Source organism: Chelonoidis abingdonii, chromosome 2, assembly GCF_003597395.2.
Source record: "Chelonoidis abingdonii isolate Lonesome George chromosome 2, CheloAbing_2.0, whole genome shotgun sequence".
Taxonomy (NCBI): domain Eukaryota; kingdom Metazoa; phylum Chordata; order Testudines; family Testudinidae; genus Chelonoidis; species Chelonoidis abingdonii.
The window spans coordinates 27,245,226-27,268,253 of record NC_133770.1 but is presented as its reverse complement, the minus strand read 5'-3'; the positions used below and the strand labels follow the sequence as shown (position 1 = coordinate 27,268,253).

The window sequence follows — 23,028 nt, the reverse complement described above, 5'->3', positions numbered from 1 at the left end:
GCTATAAATTGTCACTAGTTTTTGTCTTTGGGCTTGGTGGTGGTGCTTTTTCCTTTTTTCTCCCCCCTCCCCTGTATATGTATGCAGGAAAGACCATTTGTGTGTATACAGTGTTGTTGTAGCCATGTCGTGCCCAGGATATCAGAGAGAAAAGGGTAGGTGAGGCGATATCTTGTATTGCACCAACTTCTGTTGGTGTGAGCGACAAGCTCTTCTTCAAGTCCTAGTTCATTAAAATATATTACCTCACCTGCTTTGTCTCTCTCACTTGTGTGTGTGTGGCAGCCTCATTCTATTACTTTCCAAAATCCAAAAGTTAAAAAAATATATAAAATAAAAATGGAGTCTTTCGATACAGTGCATGCGAAAAATGGTTGGAACTTCTGGAGGAAATAGAAAGCTAAGTGTACCAGGATTTTTCAGTTCAGTAAGTATCACTTGCATGCAGTCACCAAACCATTTTACAGATTGTGTTTCCAATGTTCTGATCTATAAAATATCCACTTCTAGCCAATTCAATCAGCATTAACTTGAATGCTCTGTTAGTAAGCACGCACACTTGAACAGACTTACATCAGTTATAGTGTTCAGAGCAGTATCTGCACCAATGCTGAAATCTGAACCCGGTACATTGTTGGATACAGTTGCAGGAACCATAACCATTGGAACACAGAACTCGTCATATTTCTCACGGGCAGCTGATAATTCCAAAAGTCCCAGGTAGGCCTGTTGGGCACAGGCATGATGTGAACAATTAGAAGGGATAAAAAGAGGACAAGGATGGAAATATAACATGGATGAGGCCACAGGGAGAGCCATTTTTACCACAGCACACATCGGGTTAATAAGGAACCACTAAAAAATCTAACAAAAACACATAAAAATTAAATATTATATATATATATATACACACACATTTAAAAACTGAGACAAACAATAAATACAACTTTCACTCTCATGAGCTATATACTTTATAGATACCCAATGCTCTATATCAGAAATTGGCAACCTTTGGCGTGCGACCTGTCAGGGAAATCTGCTGGCAGGCCGGGACGGTTTGTTTACTTGCAGTATCCGCAGGTTTAGCCGATCGCGGTTCCCACTGACTGGTTCGCCGTTCCGGGCCAATGGGGCCTCTGGGAAGCGGCTGCCAGCACATCGCTCAACCCGCACCACTTCCCGCACCCCCCATTGGCCTGGAACGGTGAACCGTTGCCCGTGGGAGCTGCGATTGGTCGAACCTGTGGACTCTGCAGGTAAACAAACCATCCCAGCTCACTAGCAGATTTCCCTGATGGGCCAAATGCCAAAGGTTGCTGATCCGTTCTCTGATTCCCATACATTTTAATATAGTTATTTTCATTTAAATTCCCTTAATCTCATTGCTATGGATCTGATTCAGCAAAATACTTATGCAGGCACATAAATCTATCCACATTCAGGAAGGCACTTAGAGAAGTGCTTAATTTTAAACATATTCTTACGCACTTTCCTGAAAAGAAATGTTTTCCTGAATCAGGGCCTATATGAAGTAAAAGTTATTTTAAATGTGTATCTGGTTAAAAGACTTAAAAAATTGTCTCCAAAAATAAAAATATATTTCTAGATTATTGACCCGGAAATTAAAATGTGTCACAATGAAATGAACATGTGAACTGGAGTGGCTCAAACAAGAAGCCAGGGTGCAGTTTTTACTATACATTTAAAGACTACTATGGAGATTTTCAAGGATGCTCTCATTTCTCAGGAACACAAGTCCCATTGGAACTTGTGTTCCTAAGTTACTTTGCTCTTTTGAAAATCTGTTCTACCCTGCTGTCTTACCTTTGATTGAGGAAAACAAAAATGTATTTTGTTTTGCACTGTCATAAACAGATAGCTAAGGGTTAATGTTTCTTTTACCTGTAAAGGGTTAACAAAGGGAACCAAACACCTGACCAGAGGACCAATCAGGAAACCGGATTTTTCAAAGTGAGGGAGGGAACTGTGGGGTGTGTTGGCTTTTGTTTGCTCTGTTGTTTCTCTCGGCTATGAGGAAGATCTTTTTCCTAACATCCCAAGCTTCTTTTACCCTTCTGTTCCAAGATTCGTGAAGTACAAAGGAAAAGCAATAGGTTATTACTGTATTTTGTATTTTATCATGTGGTCTCTGTACTTGGCTGGAATGTTTCAATTGATATCTTTTTGAAGTGAGACGTTTTTCAGTATTATTCTGGATAAGCATAGCCCTTAATTGTCAGTGCTTGGATGCAGAGTTTATATTCTGATGTCTTCTTTACTTTTATATAAAGTTTTCTTTTTAAGAACTTGTTGAGTTTTCTCTCTGAGGATATTAAGACAAGGAGAGGGATTCTCTGGTGTTAAGATCTACGGAGGTAGCTCCAGCACCAGGGAGTTGGTGGGAGGGGGAAAGAGAGATAGGATCATCTCTGTTTCCTTGTATTTGGGGTTTGTCTCTTTGTGGAATAAGGAGACATGCTTCTTGGTATTGTGATGTAAAGAGATTGCATCAGTCACTCTCAGTTAACCCAGAGAGGAAAGTCTGGGTGGGAGAGGAAGGGGGAAGGGAAGTGGAGTATTTCCCTTGCCGGTAAGACTCAGAGCTTCTGGGTCATGGGGGTCCCCCCAGGGAAAGGTTTGGGGGAGACCCAGGAGAGTTTATCAGGAGCTCAGAATCCTGATTGGTGGCAGCGAGATAAGATCCAAGCTGGTAATTAAGCTTGGGGGAGTTTCATGTTAAGCACCCAGATTTTGGATGCTAAGGTCCAGATTTGGGAAGAAGAGGCTTATGACATGCACTTACTATTAACTATTCTGGATTCCAAAGCTCAAGAGACATGGATCATCTCCAAAATTTCTTCTTATCTCAAAAGCTCTTGGTCTGTTCCATATGTCAAAATTCATCATAAGCAAAATTTTAGTTATGGGCAAAAGAAAATATTTTGGTGCTTAAAAATGAGTGTAGCATGTTTCAATTCCACTCCAGCTAACAAGTAAACAGAACAACTAGGTAATGTACCTCAAATCCACCAATAACCATAAGGGCGTTGATGTTATTAGTGCGCATCTGGTCAGCAATCTTCTCCAAATACTTTGCAGGGAGGGTACTAAAAATAGTTCAATCAAAAGGAGAACAGAGGTCAAATATCTAAGGAAATTGCTGACAATACCCATTCATTTTGGTAGGATGGGTTGTTAAATTATCAGTACAGTGAAAAGTTCTATATTTCACACACTTAGGCTATGCCTGCACTATGAGCTGGCAGGGCAGGGTGATTCCCCTGCTCGTGTACCCATACTCACACTTGCTCTTATCAACCTAGTGTGAGTATAAATAGCAGTCTAGCCTTGGTAGCATGAGCAGTGGCAGTAGAGGTACAGGTTCGCCATGCCAACTATGTACCCACTGGTTTCAGGTAGGTTTGTATTTGGCACACCTAAGCCATGCCTCACCTGCCCTACTCCCTCCCTGGTACTACTGCTATTTATACTCTAGCTCGATGAGAGCTAGCCCAGTATGTGTATTTGAGCAGGGGAATCACACCCCTCGCTTGTAGTACAGACGCAGCCTTATCCATAGAAAGATTTTATTTTCTGGCTATGACCTATCTTGAGACAATTGCAGCCAGTGACGAAGGAAGCCAAGAAAGGACTTTTGTGGAAATCTACTCCAAAAATTAGATAAACTCAGTCTATTATACCTCTAGCATGTCTTCTCTCTCTGTTCTTTTAAACCATGAGGAGCAAATAGTTTTTACTTAAGGGTTCCCTTTTGCCAACAGTCCTAAACTTTACTGAGGTGATTAATTTAAATTGGGCAATCAGATCTGTGAAATCTAACTAAGTTATTTGGTAAATGGGTTGAAAGAATGTGTTAGTCACAAGACAAAGCCATGACTCTGCAGGTTGCTCCATGCAGATAGACATAACATGGTTCTGCATGGACACAGCAATCCATTTATAAGTTGTATATCGCAAGACTGTAGTGTATCATGTAACCATGCTTCTTGTAACTACCTACAATAATATACTGCAGCAATAGCCTTAACTGTCTTAAAGGAATGATACACAACAAGGGACTATTTTAATTCTGTCTCTACTGAAGGAAACACATTAATACCACAAAACGCTGAATATTTACATCCCGAACGTAAAAGAGAACAGATGTCAGGTAAATTCTCAAAAATCAATACTTCAGTACATAAATGTACAATAAAGACAGCACATGCAGCTCACTCAGTGGTGAATTAGCCACTGGGACAATGGGGCATGTGCTCAGCAGCCCCAGTCAGCTGGGGGACACCCAGAAAAATGGTGGCACTCCTTCTGGGCAGCAGAGTCAGGGCATGGGGGCTTTCCCCATTCCGCCTACCTCGTGCATCTGTCAGGGAGCAGGCTCAGGGCGTGGGGGCTTGCCCCGCTCCTCCCACCTACCTGGTGCTTCTGCCAGGGAGTGAGGTTGGGGCATAAGGGCTTGCTCCATCTATCTGCCCGGCGCTGCTGTCGGGAAGCAAGGGAGGCAGGCGTGCCAGGCAGGGGGTGGGGCAACCCCAACCCTAACCTGTGCCCCAATGTCATTTCCTCAGCAGGAGCACTGAGGGTAGGGGGACTGCAGGCGGAAGGGGTGGTGAGGGGCTCCCCACTTACTATGGCCCAGGGCCTCACAAACCCCTAATCCACCTCTGAGCTCACTAAAAGGTACGTTTTGGACACTGTTCTTTCTACTTGGGTAAAGTGACCACAGCCAAAATTATGATATTACCGTTTTGTGCCAAGAAGTGACCCTCCTTGGCCAGTCCAACCTCCAACATCTCCCCAGCTGATTTCCTTTATCTACAAAGAAAGTTAAAAAAGGAAGTTCCCTTAAGTAACTTTCCAAATGCTACTTCTTTGGTCATGCAACAGATGCAGTTTAATGTAAAGCTTTTGGAACAGATGTTTAGCTATAGGAGCTGCCACAAATGAGACCTGGCAAAAAATCCCACAGCTCAGTTTCAAGAGGTTAATTTAATCTCCCTTGAAATGTTACCCTTCTCTCTATTCCCATCCTTAGCTCCCCTCTATTTGTTTCTTCTTTCTCTATGAATCCTGCCTCCAACTTTTTCCTCTGCTCTTGTCTTTTGTCCCTTCTCCATCTCATCTCCTCCCCTTACCTTTAGTGACAGCATAAAGCAAGAATCCAAAACCAAGTCCCTAGCTTGTCCTTCACTCACGCAAGAGAAGGAACAATTTTCACTCTGTTGTAACCTAACCCCCCCGCCCCCCATCCTCCTGCCGAACTAGGAAGTGGAATATGACAAACTCTGTATTCATCTTCTTTTTGGGAGACCAGGTTAGCTGATGGGTTGCCTTTGACATGGAGGAAGCGAAGTATCATTATAGATACTAGCCCCACTTTCTGAAAAAGCGACCAACCTGTGTCTGCCCTAAAGAGAAATCCTTCTGGGTTTCAAAGATACAGCATGTCACAAATCTGAGGACTTAGTTGCTGCATAGTGTAGCGTATTCCACTGAAGGGGTATATCTGACAATAAGGCACAAACATGACAACAGATTCAGTGATTTGTCTGTTATCTCGCCTATGTACTTATCTCCAGATGCTTCACACTCCAATGGCCACTACAATGTGGGCAGTCTGCCAAACACTCAACATTCTGCCAAGGTCACAGTAAAGCTGTCCTCTGCGCAGAAGCAATGAACCTCTTATACAGAGAATTTCTCATCCGAGATACCCAGGAGGACAAAGAATTCAGACAGAATTAACCTAAGACAGGATGCTCTTAGAGGTACATTTTATACAGGGCTGCTTGTTCACAGACACATACTACATTGCAGAAGTGTCTGAGTGAAAAAATAACTGCAGGCACAAAATTAAGTAGGCTGAGCCTCTGCCTACTTAGACTGTGCCTGCAGTGAGACAGAGGTACAACTATTCAGATTTGTGCCACATTCCAATGGCTGGCATAAATCTTGCACCCTCAAACAAGAGAGCCACTCTTCTGAAACAGTACCAGCTTAGGAAACAGACTATTTTTTTGTTCAGTATAGCACTACACACTTTGTTGGTGTTTAACAATTTAACAAATAGTCTCAAACTGAGTATTAATGCATAGCTTAACTGGTTCTGGGCTGTAAGGGAATCCCACTGCTGGTGCCTAGCACTAGGAAAGGTGACATGATCTATTTATTTATAAATTTTTGTTGGTAATAAAGTATACAGATCCAATCTGAATTAACTAGGTGTTTCTATAGATAAGCAGTTAAATTTAAAACCTCTTGTGGAGTCAGTTCACTGAATGATATGACAGTCATTTCTGTATTTCCATTAGAAATATGATAAAAAGGTAAAAAAAAAACCCACAAAAAAACAATTGACAGTACTTTAAATGAAGTCATTTTGTACTAACCTGGCCATTGGCAAATCCTTCAAACCCATCGATGACAGCAAACATGCTGTGACCTTCAGTTATGCCAACTCTTACTGCAGATCGGACAGCAGCATTCATACCAGCTGCAGGGGCACCTACATTTAAAACTGCCACATTAAAGTTAGTCTGCAAAAGAAAGAGAAAACAATTGTTAGACAGAATGTACAACAGTGAAGTGACTGACAGATATTCCAATTTTACATAGCAACTGTATAGTAAAAAGATTTACAGCAATTTTCAAAAAAGTTTAAAAAAACTGTTCTACATTTAAATGGGTGAAAAGGTTTCAGCACATTATCTTCAAATTTTAAAAAGTCATATAGAAACAATCAGTAAAGGAACAAAAGATCTAGCTTTTCTAATTTTTTTTTAAAACAGTTTTGTCCAAGAGCTGCATTTGACTTGAAGATCAAATCACACAGGATCTTGTATTTTTGTTCTAACAGGGTCAAAGAAAATATGACAGAAAAAAACCTCAGTTATCCACTTGGTGTCAGAATATCAGTGCAGAAATTTGCAACAAAAAACACCCAAAGTAGGCAAGGAAAAGAGTGGGAAGGGACATGTTTTGGTCCCGTGGCATAACCACTAAGCATGTGTGATCAGCTGACTCATGGAGCAGAAAAGATATCAGCTTCAAATTAAAATGCCTGCTAAATCCTTATGCGGGCAAGATACCATAACAACAGTCATTTAAAGAGACTTTCACTGTGGGATTATGGTTCAGAGATGAGATTTAGACAACACAAACTACTTTTGGGTAAGTAATGTTTGCTATTGACTGGAATTAAAAGTATTTAGGTAAAGGTTTTTAGTTCTTTCAGAGTTCCGAATGTCTCTCTATTTCATTCTACAGTTAAGTTAGGATAATGAACATGTGTATTGCAGTGATTTTGCAGATAAGGCTACAACATCAGATAGAGGTTTATGACTTTACTAAAGATCAGAGCAGAGAACAAGCTGGGCCATAAGGAGAAAAGTGCTTAATAAAACAAGATCTGCAATAATAAAGGAAAACAGAACATCAGGTAATTTGTGTTCTGTACACATGCTTTTATCAGTGTCAAAGTCTCTCTTTGCTTAATTATGAATTTACCTTGGATATGTCAAAACAATTGTCTGAAGGTGGATTTACAGGACAGCACATTCAGTACTCCTCAGGTAACCAAATACACACAATGTTGTCATAAGATGTTCCTTTTATTTATAGGTCATATATACAGGGTCTGATTCTGACCTCACATCAGTTTTGGAATAGCAAATATTCTTTTCTGCAAAGGAGTTACTCCTACTTCACCCTGATGTAACTGAAACCACAGATTCTTTCCTAAAGAAACAGCTCTATGCTTTGATTTCTATTGTAAGTGCTAAAGGTAATGACAAGTCAAATGAGCTTTGTCAGGGTAAAAAAAGGTCAAGTTATTGAGTAAAAAATTAGCAAAACATCTTTCAGACTAATTTTAACCATGGTTCATAGAACTCTACTAAACTCACGCCTTCTCTACGACAAACAACACCTGAAATGGAGAAGTGTTCTTTACAAATTAATCACTGGTTATTTTCCTTGAAAGTTGTACTAAAAAAAAATAAATCTTTAAATTATAACTACACCTCTACTTCGATATAACGCTGTCCTTGGGAGCCAAAAAATCTTACCGCGTTATAGGTGAAACCGTGTTATATTGAACTTGCTTTGATCCACCGGAGTGCACAGCCCCGCCTCCCCGGAGCACTGCTTTACCGCGTAATATCCAAATTCGTGTTATATCAGGTGGCATTATATCGAGATAGAGGCATATTAGACATCAGGCCTGATCCTCAGACAGTGTAAATCAGTGCAGCTCCATTGACTTCCATGAAGCCATGCTGATTTACACCAGTTAAGAATACGACCCATTACTTTTAAATGAAAGAAGTCTATATTCATAATACACAGAATTTGGTTTCATATTTCCACAGTTGAAATTAATACTGCCAAAAAAATCTTAATAAGGACAGAACTAAAACTTTGCATGGCTTACTTTCTGGAGAAGTTAAACTATGTTATTTTACATTTAGTAAGGGCGAAGCATTCAAGAGCTAGTGAACAGCAGAAGCAAAATGCAAAATAGTCTGAGCTTGTGTGGCAGCACTCATTGAGCTTTAAACGATTTGTTAATTACATTCAGCAGCATCTCCACATTAAAATGACATGCATTAAAATGCTCTGCACGGATTTTGGCATAGCAACGGCCTAATCTTGGAGGAAATTCTTCCATTTTCAATCCCAAAAGAGAACAAACATTTCTGGTTTTTTTCCCTAAAGATTACAGAGTTTAAAAAACAACCAGTTGCTAACAAAAATCATGGTATTCATGCAAATACTGCCTGGGCAGTGTTATTTCCCAGCCACTGTGCCACAGAGTGTGACAGTGCATGTCAGCCTGTGTTGCCCTAAAGCTGTGTAGTGAAGAGTCTAATTTTCCAGTATCTGAAGGAATGCTATGCTGCTGCACACTTGGGATCATGGCCAGCAAAGCACTGAAGTACTAAAGCTGACTTTCTATGACTTTTACTCTGCAAGAAATAGGCATGACTTTGCTAGATCAGGGCCTTATTATACACAGTATGTAGAATACATGTGTATGCTTTTATTTATTAAGACTCTATAACAAAATATTATGTTTGGGCTGCTAATTTATATGCAAGTCAAATTTAAAAGAACATAGTATCAACTGTCTGTCCTAAAGGATTTTATGCTGAGTAATTTATGAAAAGTTTTGTACTGCAAATTGATATTAATTTTCTTCTACTGCCTTCAAGGAGACATTTAATTTGCCTGATGACTAAGCCTTCACACATGGTATTGGTAAATTTTACATAATATTGTGGCTATAAAAATGGAATTGGTGTAGTCGTTAAATCTTTTTGCTTACATATGACTGATGGTGAGTAACATTTGGATACTTCTGTTGCCCCATTGCCAGAATTTTGCATCCTAATATGTAAAGACTGGAATAGCTAGTAGAGGAATTTATTATCTGACCTTCTTGGATATCAAAGAAAAGATCATTTTTCTTGGACATCACCTCAATATTCATCTAATAATGAATAGACTGGAGAAATCATCTTACCATTACTCAACCCTAGACCATGGAACTATAGGGTGGACACTTATTTGCTCCCAGGACTAAGAACTGTCATTAAGTTATTAAACTATGATAACACTATGGTAATTCAGACATCTACAGATCTCATGCTCTTTGCTTTTATTCTCCATTGACCTCTTCGTTCTTCATTAGTATTTTATACCAATATTAGAATTTTCAGCATTGGCCCTTAACTCATGCAAGTAGTCTACCTGAGTTTGCAGGATTGGGCCCCCTGTCTTTTATAACTGTCTGTCAATACACATGATATGGCTTGGGATAAACATGCCACGATAGGATAAGCATTAAAAATTTCTACTAAGAAAATGGTTATCAGTACATTATGAATCTTCATTTTACAGAAATCAATTTAAGCTTCATTTTAGAGTTATTACACAAACTCCAAAATTCGGGGGGGGGGGTTTGAGTGAAAAAGGCTTGATATCAATAAATATGTGGCAAAACGGAAGCACAGGTCCTGAAAATTCTACCATCCAGCTGCTGAGCACAAGTGTAAAATAATTTATTAAAAAAAAAAAAAAAAGGCAAATAAAATCTCATTACCATGCAAAACTAGAACATACTATCAAAACCTACAAAGGTTACTCAGCTGTCTAAGGTTAATCACTGTGCAAGTAATTACGTACACTACATGAGAGATCGTCCTGTAAAAGAGAACAGAAAGATTTTAAAGTAACAGGCTACTCCTACAAACATTTTCTGCTAATTAACAACCTACCGATTGTAATGAGATAGTAACGACAATCCTACAGTGCAAGAGTTCTCTGTACAAGAGTTCTCTGTACAATTTATCAAAACTTGATAAATTACTCAAGAAACAAAATCTTCATCAAGAAACTCAGACACTGAAAAATGCTTATTTATTTATTTTGCACTAGAATACTATGGGTGATTCCCTTACCGAGTATACGGAGCAATGCTGATTTATACCAGCTGAGGATTATCATCTTACCATAGATTTTTTTAAGTTATTTTTCTTTCTGTAATAGGTCACTACATTATTATATTCTTGGCTTTCCTATTCCTGCTTCTTCCATTCCACCCTGTTCTTGTCTTTTCCCCCCAGTAAGTTTGACTAGTTTTCTATGTGTTTGCTTTAAGACAACGATAATTATATAAACTCCTGTGACACAGTATATCAACAGTTCATTTACATGTTTTCTCTTTAGTGAAAAGCAGTTTTCTGGATATTTTTAAACTGCCAAGCACCTGAACAATTTAAATCCAAAACCTCTTAACACTTACAAAACAAAACCAAAAACATTTGTTTGATCAAATCCTAACAGTTACAGGCCAACCTACAATACCCACTAATGCCATACAGACCAAGACTATATATATTAGCCTAAAGCTAAACTCCTATGTTTACGTATCTAAATAAATGGCCTGTTTTTTCAAAGCTGCTGTGCTGATCATCCATCAGCTTCCATTAAGATCAACAGATTCTACTAAGTGCTTGGCACCCCTGAAAATCAGACCACGGATTTAGGCATCTAAATATGCACTTTGGAACCTGATTTAGGCTCCTATTTTTGATAATCTTGGACTTTATGCCTAAAGATTCCTCTGCCCTGTTTTCCCCCCTGCAATTTTATTTATTTCTAGTTTTAAAATGGTCTCTACTTGATATTTCTTGTTTCTTTCATTGCCTGATTTCCTTTAAAGCACAAGTTCTTCCTGGTTTTATCTATCTGCATGTTGCCATACTTTCTCAGTTCCTATATATGTATATAAAATCAATATTTTCTGTATTCATGTTTAAACTCTTAGCCAGTAGCTGAACATGGCAATAAATCTAAGCCAGAAAGTTTATACTCTAGCAATTCCATTTTTCCAAAGACTATAGAAAGTTTGGAATTTTCCTTTTATAAAATAAAGAGACCTGTGATCAAACTTAAAAATATAAAATCCATAGCTTTCTCAGAAGAAAAACCTAACAGAGTAACTAAACCCAATTCAGTGGAAAAGGGAAAGAAAGGAAGCACGACTACAAATCTAGCAGCATTAAGGGTTCGAGAGCCTAATCACACATTTCATGCAGAGAGAAAACTAGATGTAATGTTTCCAAAGCTCTGAGACTGCAGAACATATATGGCAGAAAACCTAAGTGGAGGAAGGGTTAGTAAACATTACAGAGGAGGCATGGCCAGCTAATGATACAGAGCTCAAGAATTCATGGAGAATCCTGACCCATATTCTGACGCTCTCAAGGCATCTACATAGAATACTTTCCTTGGTCTGTGGACACGATGTCACTGTTTGGCAGTCTGCAACTGCATTTGTAACACCACACCTCAGGGGTGGGTCCTAGGCAACGGGATTTGAACCTGGGACCTCTGGCTCATATGCATAGACCCTCTACTGCCTGAGAAAAAAAAGTGTCATTTCCGTTACCTTAGGCTGTACAAGACACAAACTCTTTGGCTCCGCTACCACTACAGGGGAACAGAGCACCACACTCAATAATGTGGTATGGGAATATTTTTGCAAACTAAAATGGCATGTTTGGTTTGCACTACATGTGGAGATCATGATATTAGCTGTTCACAACATTTCTGGGTGGCCGCCTAGTATGTATGTGAATGTTCCCTAATTTTAACCTGATTTTTTCTTCAAAATGTCATATTCACATCGTTCTTCCATAAAAAATATAACTCATCCAATCAGGAAGAATAAACAACAATAGGCAATTTAGGTGATTTATCCTACACCACAGATCACGAATAATGAAAATGGAATAGTCAAAATGAACAAACTGTGACTAGCCCACAGGCTGAAATTTGTTTACATAAACTGTTTGGTGAAAGCTTCCTAATAATGAATATACTGGTAGGATTCAACACTGGTTTATGAACAATTCACAAACTAGAGGAGAATCAGGGTTATTTTGCCACTCATCTATGCACAATGAATGGTTAGATCAGTCCCACATGGCATACATAGCTGCTGACCCAACTCTACCTTCTAATCTTCTAGCCACACACACCGAGGTCTCACGAAGTGTTTCGCCCGTTGGATGCTGGGGTGAGGAATCCTCTTACCCAGTGTCCTCTTCCACCAAGGCTTTCAGGCTCTTTTAAGTCTGCGTACTTTGCTTTTACATCCTTCCATGCCATGCCACATAGGGCAGCAAAATGCGAAGCACTATCACATAGATATACAGCAACAGGCACCATAGATAAACCCATGATAGATAAGTTCCTTAGAAAGGAATTTCCTAGGAAGAATATTACTTGGCTATAAAAGACTATTACTCTATATCAATTTTATGATGAGAATCAAAATGTCTCCTACCAAGCCTCTATCTTTCATTAAAGTTTTGATTTTAATTATATCAAATACAGTACAAGATTATTTTTAGAGAAACAGTTGTTAAATTCCAAACTGAAAATATTGTTTTAAGTTTCTTTGTTAAAATATTCCAGACAAAAATTATTCTGTGCACTAGACAGAAAAACAGAATGGCTCATTTAATTATTCATACCATATAACTTACCTTTGGAAGTTCTGTATCTGGTTTTCTGTGAGACAATAATTTGTAGGTGTTAAGGTTGTTTTCAAAGCTCCTAAAGAAGGAAAAATAATGTTTTCATTATGTAGTTTTTAAATGCATTGAAAGAAAATGTGTGTTTTTGTAACTAATAAGGATCTCTTTACCTATGCGGTTTTGATAAGTTGCTAAATTTGGCACTTTGCATCCCAAATAGAAGCCACACATTACAGACCCCAAAAACCAGAGTTCTGATTTTACAGAGATGATTTAGAAAGATGAAAGGGGCTGTTAGTATTGTTCTCATTACTTGCTAGTATCAGACAAGGTCTCTGCTAAAAGCACATACAGGGTCATAATTTTTTTACAATCAGAAGTGATCCTTTTAGTGATGGAAGGAGGATCATTGTCCTATTGCTATTCACTTTTAGTCCTGAATATGCATGTATGGAAAGCAGCAGGATAGCCAAACTTAACCAGAGAGGAGAAAATTTAACCCCAAACACTATTACGTTTTCTACAAGAAAGTGGCAACAGGAAGCTTCACTTTTACCCCTAACTGACATGAAAGAGGGTGCAAGTTGCCTCACAAAAACTGAATGGCAAGATTCAAACTTACAGCAATTAAGCTGGTTCAGGAAGTGCCATTGACTAGGCAATGACCATTTCTAGTCTGTGGAAGAGAAAAGGAAACTAAGGATTTTAGTTTAGGAGATGCACATTCTTCAGCAGAAGTTATTCTTCTGAGCTGGGTGAAATTTTGTTATGGGATTGAGACTGATAGGTATGAACTCACCCTTCAGTAAACATAACTGTAAACATAAGCCCCAGCTAAGACAAAAGGAGTGTCTGAACCTGCCCAAGAGCTTTTTCTGAGTATTGCTTTCAGAGATACAGCCTAACGGAGCAGCTGAAAGCACTGTCCCCAACCCTTGAAGAAATCTGAGGAGAAGGTTTAGGGTCAGGGATGCAGGCTGACTAACATGCTCTTCGTGCTGTGAGCAGAAGAAGCTGTTTCTGGCTATCTGACTCCTTTTGCATTCAAAGACACAGGATCTTGTAGGTTCTTTGTAAGTAACCAAAACTACATCAAAGTAATACCTTTCTACCATCAATTCTATTCCCAACTGGAACATCCACAGGCCCCAAACTGACTAGCTGCTCAGATCAAAAGGGCAACATTATTAAACTAAAGAGTAAATAATACCAAAGACAGAAACTCAAGTTACAGTTGCTGACCTTAAAAACTTTACAACGTTATCTTTGCAACTACCAGAAGTTAATATGACTTAGTATGGGGAACGCCTAGGGAGTATACTGTGGTAATACTATTTATTTACAAAAACTATAGACAAGTATTAAAGATGATAATGACTATATCTTACTCTCTAAAGTGCTAATCTTCAATATATATAAATTCACAAGTGAATATACTGACTTACATAAGGAAACATTTTGATCAGTTAGCATTCACCCACTTTAACCAAAATCACAGTGACTTTCTAAATTCAGACACTTAACAGGAATCACATTGTTTGTTTGTTTGTAACATTAAATCACAGATGCAAAACATTTTAAAAACTGGAACGATGAAAAAACTAGAACCCTGAAAATAATGTAAAGTATTTAAAATAATAGTGAGAATCTCACTAAAATCCTTCTAAAATTTAACAGGCAAAGTAGTATTACAGATAGGGAAGAAATGTGTTTTGTCATTAAACAACTTGAAGCAATAATTGATTTGTTTCTCTCATACTAACTTTCATAAATCCACGTTAATACACTATGTACTTGGTTCCAAATTTTATGCATAAGTAAACACATTCAGTCATTAGCATTATAAGTCACCTCAGATAAACAATCCTGTTGACTCATTCCTGCTTGAATTGTAGACTTACATCAGGATCAAAGTCTATGTTAAAGTCTTAAAGCAAGCTGCAGTTAATTATTGTTTCCTGTCTTTGAAAATTATAGGAATATCAACTTTTATTACTGTCCTTTCTAGGAAATCTCTGAAACCTCCTCTACCACTGTTACTGGAAATATAATTAACTACATTATTTAAAATAAAATAGCCAGTGTTATTGTAACCCACATACCTGGTACTGCAGCATTTGACTTTGTTTCTCTTAGGAGCGGAAGAGAAGCAGTGGAGAAGAGACCTAGATCTTGGCTAGATATTCTGTCTCTGCACACATGCAGAGAGCAGGACAGGGCAATTCAGCTAGAAGGGCATAGAAACTGTAGAACAGTGTGTGGAAGTTAAACTAACATGCTCAGTAGCTGGTTCTGAGGCTCTGTAGGAAGTTCTCATTGTGGGCAACCAACTGGGCAGGTCGTACTCTAGTCACTCTCTGAGAACTGTGCCAGTCAGAGTGCAAGGAAGGGAAAGGTTATCAGTATAGGAGTTAAAGACAGCTCTGTGGACTCAGTGGCTGATTGACACAGGACCAAGTGATGCATCTGCCATGTGGATTGAGTTCCAATCCCCGTGCCACTGTGGATACAGGATACTGTTTCACAAACGACTGAGAGGACTGGTCAGCTGCTAACCTGAGGGCTGCACTCCTGCTAGCTGTGTTTGTTTGCTGACAGGGTTCAGAAGTGTTTTAAAGGACTGAGATGCTGCTATTTCTCATACTCTGCAGAGTCCAGGTGACACACACAACATACCATAGTCACACCATAAAGACTGAAAAATCATCTCTGAGAGAAGATCAGAGCAGAATGTGTTTTGATGTGTGTGCTAACAAACAGAAAATGTTATGCTGAAACCTTATATTTGAATGTTTGTAACAGAAACAAAAAGGGGAAGGTCTGTATAAAGAAAGCCAGCAGATTTACTGTCTCAGAGATTTTGCTTAAAAGTTATTCATAGTATTCCAAATACTATTTATCACATTTTATCCTATTTCAAGTATGTTTTGTGCGCATTAAATGTTTGCTTAACTAAGAAAGTGTGGTGCTCTCTTTGAAATTGATTGGGGAATATTACCATCTCTTTAGCAGAGTCTTACATACAACAGTCCTGAGGTTTAACTCTGCGTAATGCTTTCTGAAAAATCCTATAAAGACTGAACTCTTGCCTATGCTTCAGCAAAGCATTAAGCTGAGGTGCAGGAGGAAGGGGAGAGGATAGTTATGCAGAATAATGCATGAGCATCCCCAGGCCCCAGAACATAAAGGCAAAGGCAAAGCAGTTTAGTATCTATTAAAGCAGATAGATGGGTGTGATTTGATGTGTTGTACCTTCCACGAAGTCTCACAGCCTCACAAAACTTTCTTTCATCCATTGCTTTCTGTACTTCTTGAGTCTTAAAAATTAATGAAAAGAATAGAATAAAAGGTTAGTAAACTAAGGACTGTACTGTACTGTAAATGGATCTGTTCTGAAACAGCACTGCTATTTGGAATCCTGAAAGGACAATCTGTTGTTTGATTTGTTGTGACCTGCATCACACTGGCATTTTTATATTTTGCTTTCCATTTCTATAGAGGACATGCAGGTTTGAGGGTGGGAGAGGGAAGATTGGCACCTAAAAAAGAACCACAGAGGGAGAATTATTTTTTTTAATTTAAATTGGGATGAAGACTGAATATTTTTGGAGGAGGAAACCAGATTAAGGCAAATGAGCTATAATAGACGGAGATTTTGTAAACAAAGAGACAAGGTGCTAAATGAAAGATTCAGATGAAACTGAAAAACAATACTGGTTTCCAAATCTGAAAAAAAGCAGCAATGTTTCTTTGTTGGACAGCATTTATCAGCGATTATCCTAAAACAACTGCATAGTAATTACACACAGCAAAGGCATAAGAACAGATCATTATTACCAAGTTAAGTGTTCCATTCATGTGTTATAACTAATAACAGACCATTGATTGTTAGAACACTTTGTTATAGTTAATGAATAAGTGTAAACTGGCTCTTCTCCCGGAACTCACCATCTGCACACACTCCATTAAAGGCAGACGGACAGCTTGGTTCCCAGACAGGGACACAACACAAGCAGGAGTATCTGGTGTAGCCTCTAGAAGGGCCAGAACAGCTTCCACACCCATACGACTTGCCTGAAAATAAAATATATAGAGAGATGGTCTCTGTATTTGGGGATGCACTTAGTATTAAAAGGAGTAAATTAGTTGGCTCCCACCACAGAAACAGGGAAGTACCTGAGATTTCTCTTTACATCGTTAAAACAATCACTCCTTGATAACTGTGATCACAGCTGGTTATCTTTAGTGTACTGTGACCCACAAGACAAGCAAGACTGCTCTAACGGCTGGCTTGCCAAGCCCACTGCACAATCAGGTTTTGATCAGAGCTCTTCCAAAGGAAATAGGATTACTAGTAAATATGATTATTAATAAATACATTACAGTGAAGGTCATTCTTTTTTAAATCTCCCCACCTACTTATATGGCCCCCATACACAGCACCTATCAGTAGTTACTGAGCATGTATATGCGCATGCTCTCTGCAAATCCACAAAACAGATCTTTCATTAATTTAAGTTGCTGATTTGATATGCAGCACTGCAAGGATGTGCAAGGCAGTCTAAAACCAGGTGTACACTAGAAACTTTTGCCAGTATAGTAATGCTTCTGTGTAGTGTGATTATTTTTATGACATTTATATAACAGCACTACTCCTAGTGTAGTTGCAGTTGTACTGGCAAAAAAACCCCTCTTTAACCAGCAATGCTTATTTCATTTGGGGAACTGGTATAAACTATACTAGCAAGAGCACTTTTATTTTATTTTATTTTTTTTTACCATATAAGCAGTGTCTATGCTAGGAGAGTTTGTCCGTATGGCTATACTGCTATAGCTATACCAGCAAACACTCCCTAGTGGAGACAAGATCTTACACTTCGTCACCCCAATTCTAAGTGATTAATATGCATGTGTATAGGGTTTTGCTGTACATAAGCCTTATTTTTGTGTAACTTCCAGTTCTTCTGTCCATTCAGGGCGATGCCTAAAATAGCAGAATAAAAGATGGCCCCTAACCAGAAAAAAATTACACACAAGTATTGATTTCAGTGGACTGATTTGGATTTGACGTGATTCTCCAATTGTGGATTAAATTGCTCTCCTACAGAGAGGCAGCAATGGAATCAGCAAGGAATTAGGAGCCAGTAGTTACTGAGTACTAAACCTGGCTCTGCCACAGTCTCTGTATGTTGCCTGGGGCAAACCGCATTACTATTCTGTTGCTTGAGTTAGGGACAATAATTATATCTGGCTACTTCACAAAACTATTGAGGGTATTAACTGATTTTTATAAATGATTCAAAATTCTAGAATGAAAATGTATGCATAAGTGGAAGCACATTGCTACTACTGTTGCAACATGCACTCTTCCAGGTTTGCAGACAGACATACTTTATCACTATAGGTTCACTCACCAAAATTCTATCAAAAGCTGAAGGAGTACCACCTCTTTGAACATGACCCAGGATAGTCACACGGGTGTCAAATCCCAGCTGCTGAACCACAAGCTGCAAAGAATTTCAAGGTGTAAATGAGAAATATAAAATACCAGTCTTACTACAGTAGTTATATAGTATGCACATATTGGGAATACTATAATATTGTATTGTATATAATATAAATGTTCACACATCAACAATGGTGACACAACTAAGGCATTTACTTAAGTCTCTTTGCGTCTAGATTAGGAAAACTAATTTCCAGACTCCTACTGTGAAGGAAGGAATGTTCAGTTTAATAATGGTAAAGAAGTTGTTTTGGCTAGAATGCTTTAAGTAGAGAGAGACATACTGATGTCATTTATTTAGTAATAAATGAGCACTTAGAAAAACAGTCCTTAACTTTATAAAAAAGGTTTAAACATCACAATTAGGAGTCTGGAAAAAAATCTACTGCAATAGGGTTTCTTTATAACCATATTATAAATATACAATACTAAATATCTTGGAGTAATCGTGCAATTAAAGCCCCAGTGAAAGCATTTAGCCTTCTACAGATTTTCTGATTCACTGCCTTTGGCTGATGTCCATAAACAAAAGGAGGTGTAACGATTTGTTCCAGAAACTTTGGGATCCCCCAAACTAAAAATGTTGGTTTTATCCCTCTCAGTAACAGTAAAATTTGTCCAGTTTAATAGCCTGATGTTTTTCTTAGGAAAAATCATAGAGAATGAAATAATTTTATACTGAAAAAAGTGCACAAAGAGACACAAAAGAAAAGCATATGCAGTTATTTACTGTCTCCAGTTGCATTTTATTTTAGTCCATTTATTCATAAGTAAAGTACAAGTCCAGGATCACTAAAATAGGAACATTCATCAAAATCTCCTCTTGTTACAGAACAAGGTTAGAATGTAAGCAAACACAAACAAGTACTGAATACTTTCCCCTCTCCTACAAGGCCAGCAAGGAGATGTCTAAACACCTTACTCTCTCCCAAAGAGTTACATTCCTGTTATTTACAGCTTCCTAGACATTTTAACAGACTGAAGTTTGTGTAACAAGCAAGTAGTGTTTCTCTCTGTAAATAACAAGATGAGTAACAACTATTTTGCACACTTTTACTTAAAAACTTTAATCGATGCAACTAATTTGTAGTTTTTTAAATGGAGTACAATTCTATATTGATAAGTCAACGACTACTTCATTATTTTAGTCCTCTTGAAAAGTGCCAGACTGACAGCTATGGAGAACAAAGTGCTATAATCACAGAACAGGTGAAGCACTAGCAGTGTCAGCTCAAGTTTCCCCGGCACCATTCTGTCAATGACTGTGTTTCAAAATTTGTTTCCAAAAAGGACTATTTCCAAGCATGAGAGGGTAATTCCACTCTCAGTGCCTGTTTAATCCTTGGCCTTGGTGAGATCTCCCCAAATGTTTCCTTTACTGGTAAATTGTGACGATAAGGGCATCATTAGTCCAGCAGGAACTTGACAGACCATCACTTAATTTCCCCAAGGACCACCAGATAACATCACATAATAATTAATGATCTGAGACAAATTTAAGCAGATCTCCTAGAGATCAAGTCTCTAAAAATATCGCTTCATTGGCTGCCCTCTAATTTAACAAAAAAATAGGTCCCAATCCAAAATTCATTGAAACTAATAGAAAGATTCCTCTTTATCTCAATGAGCTCTGGATTAAGTCCACAAAGCAGAAGCATAAAAATGCAACTGGCAAGTACTGTAAAAGGCTGTTTTACCAGAATGCCTGTGGAAATTCTAGTTTGAGCAGGGGAAAGGGAACTACGCTAAATTATACCCACAGCAGAAACTGCATTACAAAGAGGTTCAATACTTACATCCTTAACCTTTTCTGAAGTTATAGGTTTGTTGTGAGAATCAATGGCACCTTCTGCCACAATTATGATATTCAGTCTTTTCTTTCGCGCACGGTTCTATGAGAAGAAAAACACTGGATATTGAAAAAAAAGGCCTGAAAAAAGATATGCCATTAAAAAAGAGTTTTGAAAGCAAACTACTGTATATTAAACTCCAGTGACTAGAAACTTTTCCTTTGGATAATTTACCAAAGATATTTGTAGCTCAACTAAACCAATCGAAAAGGAGAGACAGACATCTGTGTACAGTAGAACCTCAGAGTTACAAAGACCTCAGGAATGGAAGTTGTTCTTAACTCTGAACAAAACATCATCATTGTTCTTTCAAAAGTTTACAACTGAACATTGACTTAATACAGCTTTGAAACTTTACGACTCAGAAGAAAAATGCTGCTTTTAAACCATCTAAATGAAACAAGCACAGAAACAGTTTCTTTACCTTTTCAAACTTTGTTAAACTTTCCCTTTATTTTTTAGTAGTTTACATTTTACACAGTACTGTACTGTATTTGCTTTTTGTTCTGCTGCTGCCTGATTGTGTACTTCAGTTCCAAATAAGGTGTGTGGTTGACTGGTCAGTTCGTAACGCTGAGGTTCTACTTTATTTGCCTGGTTATTAACTTAGTGTTGTCAAAATGTGCTGTGCTATACAGGACATAAATTTCAACAATGCTCCATATCCTGGAGATCTTTCACTCCCGGAGACTCACACAAAAAGAAAACATACTAGGAGACCAAGAGGAATGCATCAGTTTAGAGTCTTACTACTACAAATATACTTAATCTGGTACTTTTCATTCTTACTTTTACAAGCCTTGTAGAAGAAGCGGTTTTATTTTTCTTTCAAGATTTCAGAGTTAATCTGCCTTATATGCTTCTAATATCAGCAAAGAAAACAGTTAATTGCTGGAAATGTCTTCCCTTTAAAAATGTTCTGCTGGTTAAACTGATGATTTCAAAGAGATAGGAATACTATTCTAGTTTTGTAAGTTTTGTAGTTATGCTGTCCGCATGCTAATGTACTACTACCTGTTTGAAAGCACTCACATAATTCTGCTTTTATACTAGATTATGTCAATACTCTTTGAAATAATACACATGTAGAAAAGTTTCCGGGGCAAAATTACAAACCAGAAAACAGATCCACTATGGCTATGTTTGCGGAACCTACGGCACCCCGAGAGGGAATCTAACTGTGCTTCTAACAGCTGGAGAATGCAGGAATAGAGGCATTTAGGACTAAATAGTTCTACTACTGAAATCAATAGCAAAAATTTGATTGAATCCTATTGGACAGGATCTGGCCATATCATTTATGTTGCTAGGCACCGCTTTTCAGATGTGAGCGTCACATGGCATACAGAATGTTCATGATGCAGTTACAGATTACCTCAGAAAGCTTAACACACATCTGATCCTCCCATCCTTCTTCTGGGGGGTATTCCGGAATAAATACCCAATCCGCACCACAAGCTAATGCACTAACAAGAGCTAGATACCTAGTAAGCACACATTAAAAAAAAACACAAATAAGAAGACAATTAAACTTCAAAACTTAAGGTTTTTTATAATTACATTTTAATAGACACAAACGTGTGAGAACAGTACATACCCACAGTGTCTTCCCATAACTTCTAGGACAAAGGTCCTCTGATGGCTATAAAATGACAAGAGAGATCAACAACATTACTGCAATTGAAAGACACAATCCAAATCCCATTGAAGTCAATGGGAGCTGGGATCAGTCCCTTATACCAAGAATAACACAGTAAACCCAGAAGTAAAAGTATTACCACTTGTCTGATGGGGGAAGGGGGGAATTAGTCCTTGAGTGTTCAATATTGTACCCTTTTCAAAACTTTTCACATCCAGATGTTACCCAGATGCAAGCTGTGCTCAGTAAGGAATATACAGAATGACTGGTGACTACAAGGAGCGACAGGAGAGGGGGAGTGGGCTAAGGTTTCAGTGCAATGCAATAAATATTGCTTTAATTATTTTTCATCCACTGTACATGCAAACCAGTTTTTTTTTTATTGTAGTGGTGCTCTAAAATACATTGATTTATTTTTGTAAGAGACCAAAACTTTGCATAACAAACAAACAAACAAAAAAAAGGGTGAAAGACTATTTAATCCATCAATCACTTCAGGAATTGTAACCATTTGGCTTTTAATAATTCCATTGATTACCAGGCTAACTGTAAAACCAGCATGGTCATTGCTTTATTTGTCAAGAGTGAAACTGAATCACGTATCTATGTTTTTTCAAATGTATTTCTGTAGCACGAAATACCAATGCATAAGTAGGAGATACTAAAAAAGAAAGCCAAGCTTTAGTGCACCTGCTCCTTTGGCTAAAGTTAGTATACTTTTCCCTTCTGTATATTCTTGCCCACTTGTCTGAGGAAGTGAGAAATATCAGTCAAAGTGCCAACACAGCTGAGCTGTAACTATGTATCTTTTCTCACCAGTTCAGAAAAGTCTTTTCCAGAGCTTCATTTTCCTTAGGGTGAAATTCATCCCTGTGCAGAGAATCACCACCGGGCCTCTGTGCCGAAGAGGGATTTAATTAATGCACAGGGCCTTGTGCTGCTCTGTACAGGAGTGAATTTCACTCTTAA

The 23,028-nt window shown here is 38.2% G+C and overlaps 1 protein-coding gene across 5 annotated transcripts in view; it reads right to left on the bottom strand.

Annotated features, from left to right (window-relative positions):
- PFKP (phosphofructokinase, platelet) overlaps positions 1 to 23,028 on the bottom strand; it is an 82,311-nt gene that overhangs the window by 24,073 nt on the left and 35,210 nt on the right. For 2 of the 5 annotated variants that reach the window (XM_032765349.2, XM_075062214.1), the window contains exons 6-16: positions 22,018 to 22,062; positions 21,796 to 21,904; positions 20,367 to 20,462; positions 18,479 to 18,571; positions 17,013 to 17,138; positions 16,317 to 16,381; positions 13,074 to 13,143; positions 6,408 to 6,554; positions 4,763 to 4,833; positions 3,020 to 3,107; positions 574 to 726 (exon numbers count right to left, since the gene is read on the bottom strand). In XM_032765349.2, the coding sequence (XP_032621240.1) occupies positions 574 to 726; positions 3,020 to 3,107; positions 4,763 to 4,833; positions 6,408 to 6,554; positions 13,074 to 13,143; positions 16,317 to 16,381; positions 17,013 to 17,138; positions 18,479 to 18,571; positions 20,367 to 20,462; positions 21,796 to 21,904; positions 22,018 to 22,062 (1,063 nt within the window). Of the gene's footprint in view, positions 1 to 573; positions 727 to 3,019; positions 3,108 to 4,762; positions 4,834 to 6,407; positions 6,555 to 10,203; positions 10,222 to 13,073; positions 13,144 to 16,316; positions 16,382 to 17,012; positions 17,139 to 18,478; positions 18,572 to 20,366; positions 20,463 to 21,795; positions 21,905 to 22,017; positions 22,063 to 23,028 lie in introns of all 5 variants that reach the window. The other 3 variants (XM_032765320.2, XM_032765327.2, XM_032765356.2) reach the window with 3 other exon arrangements.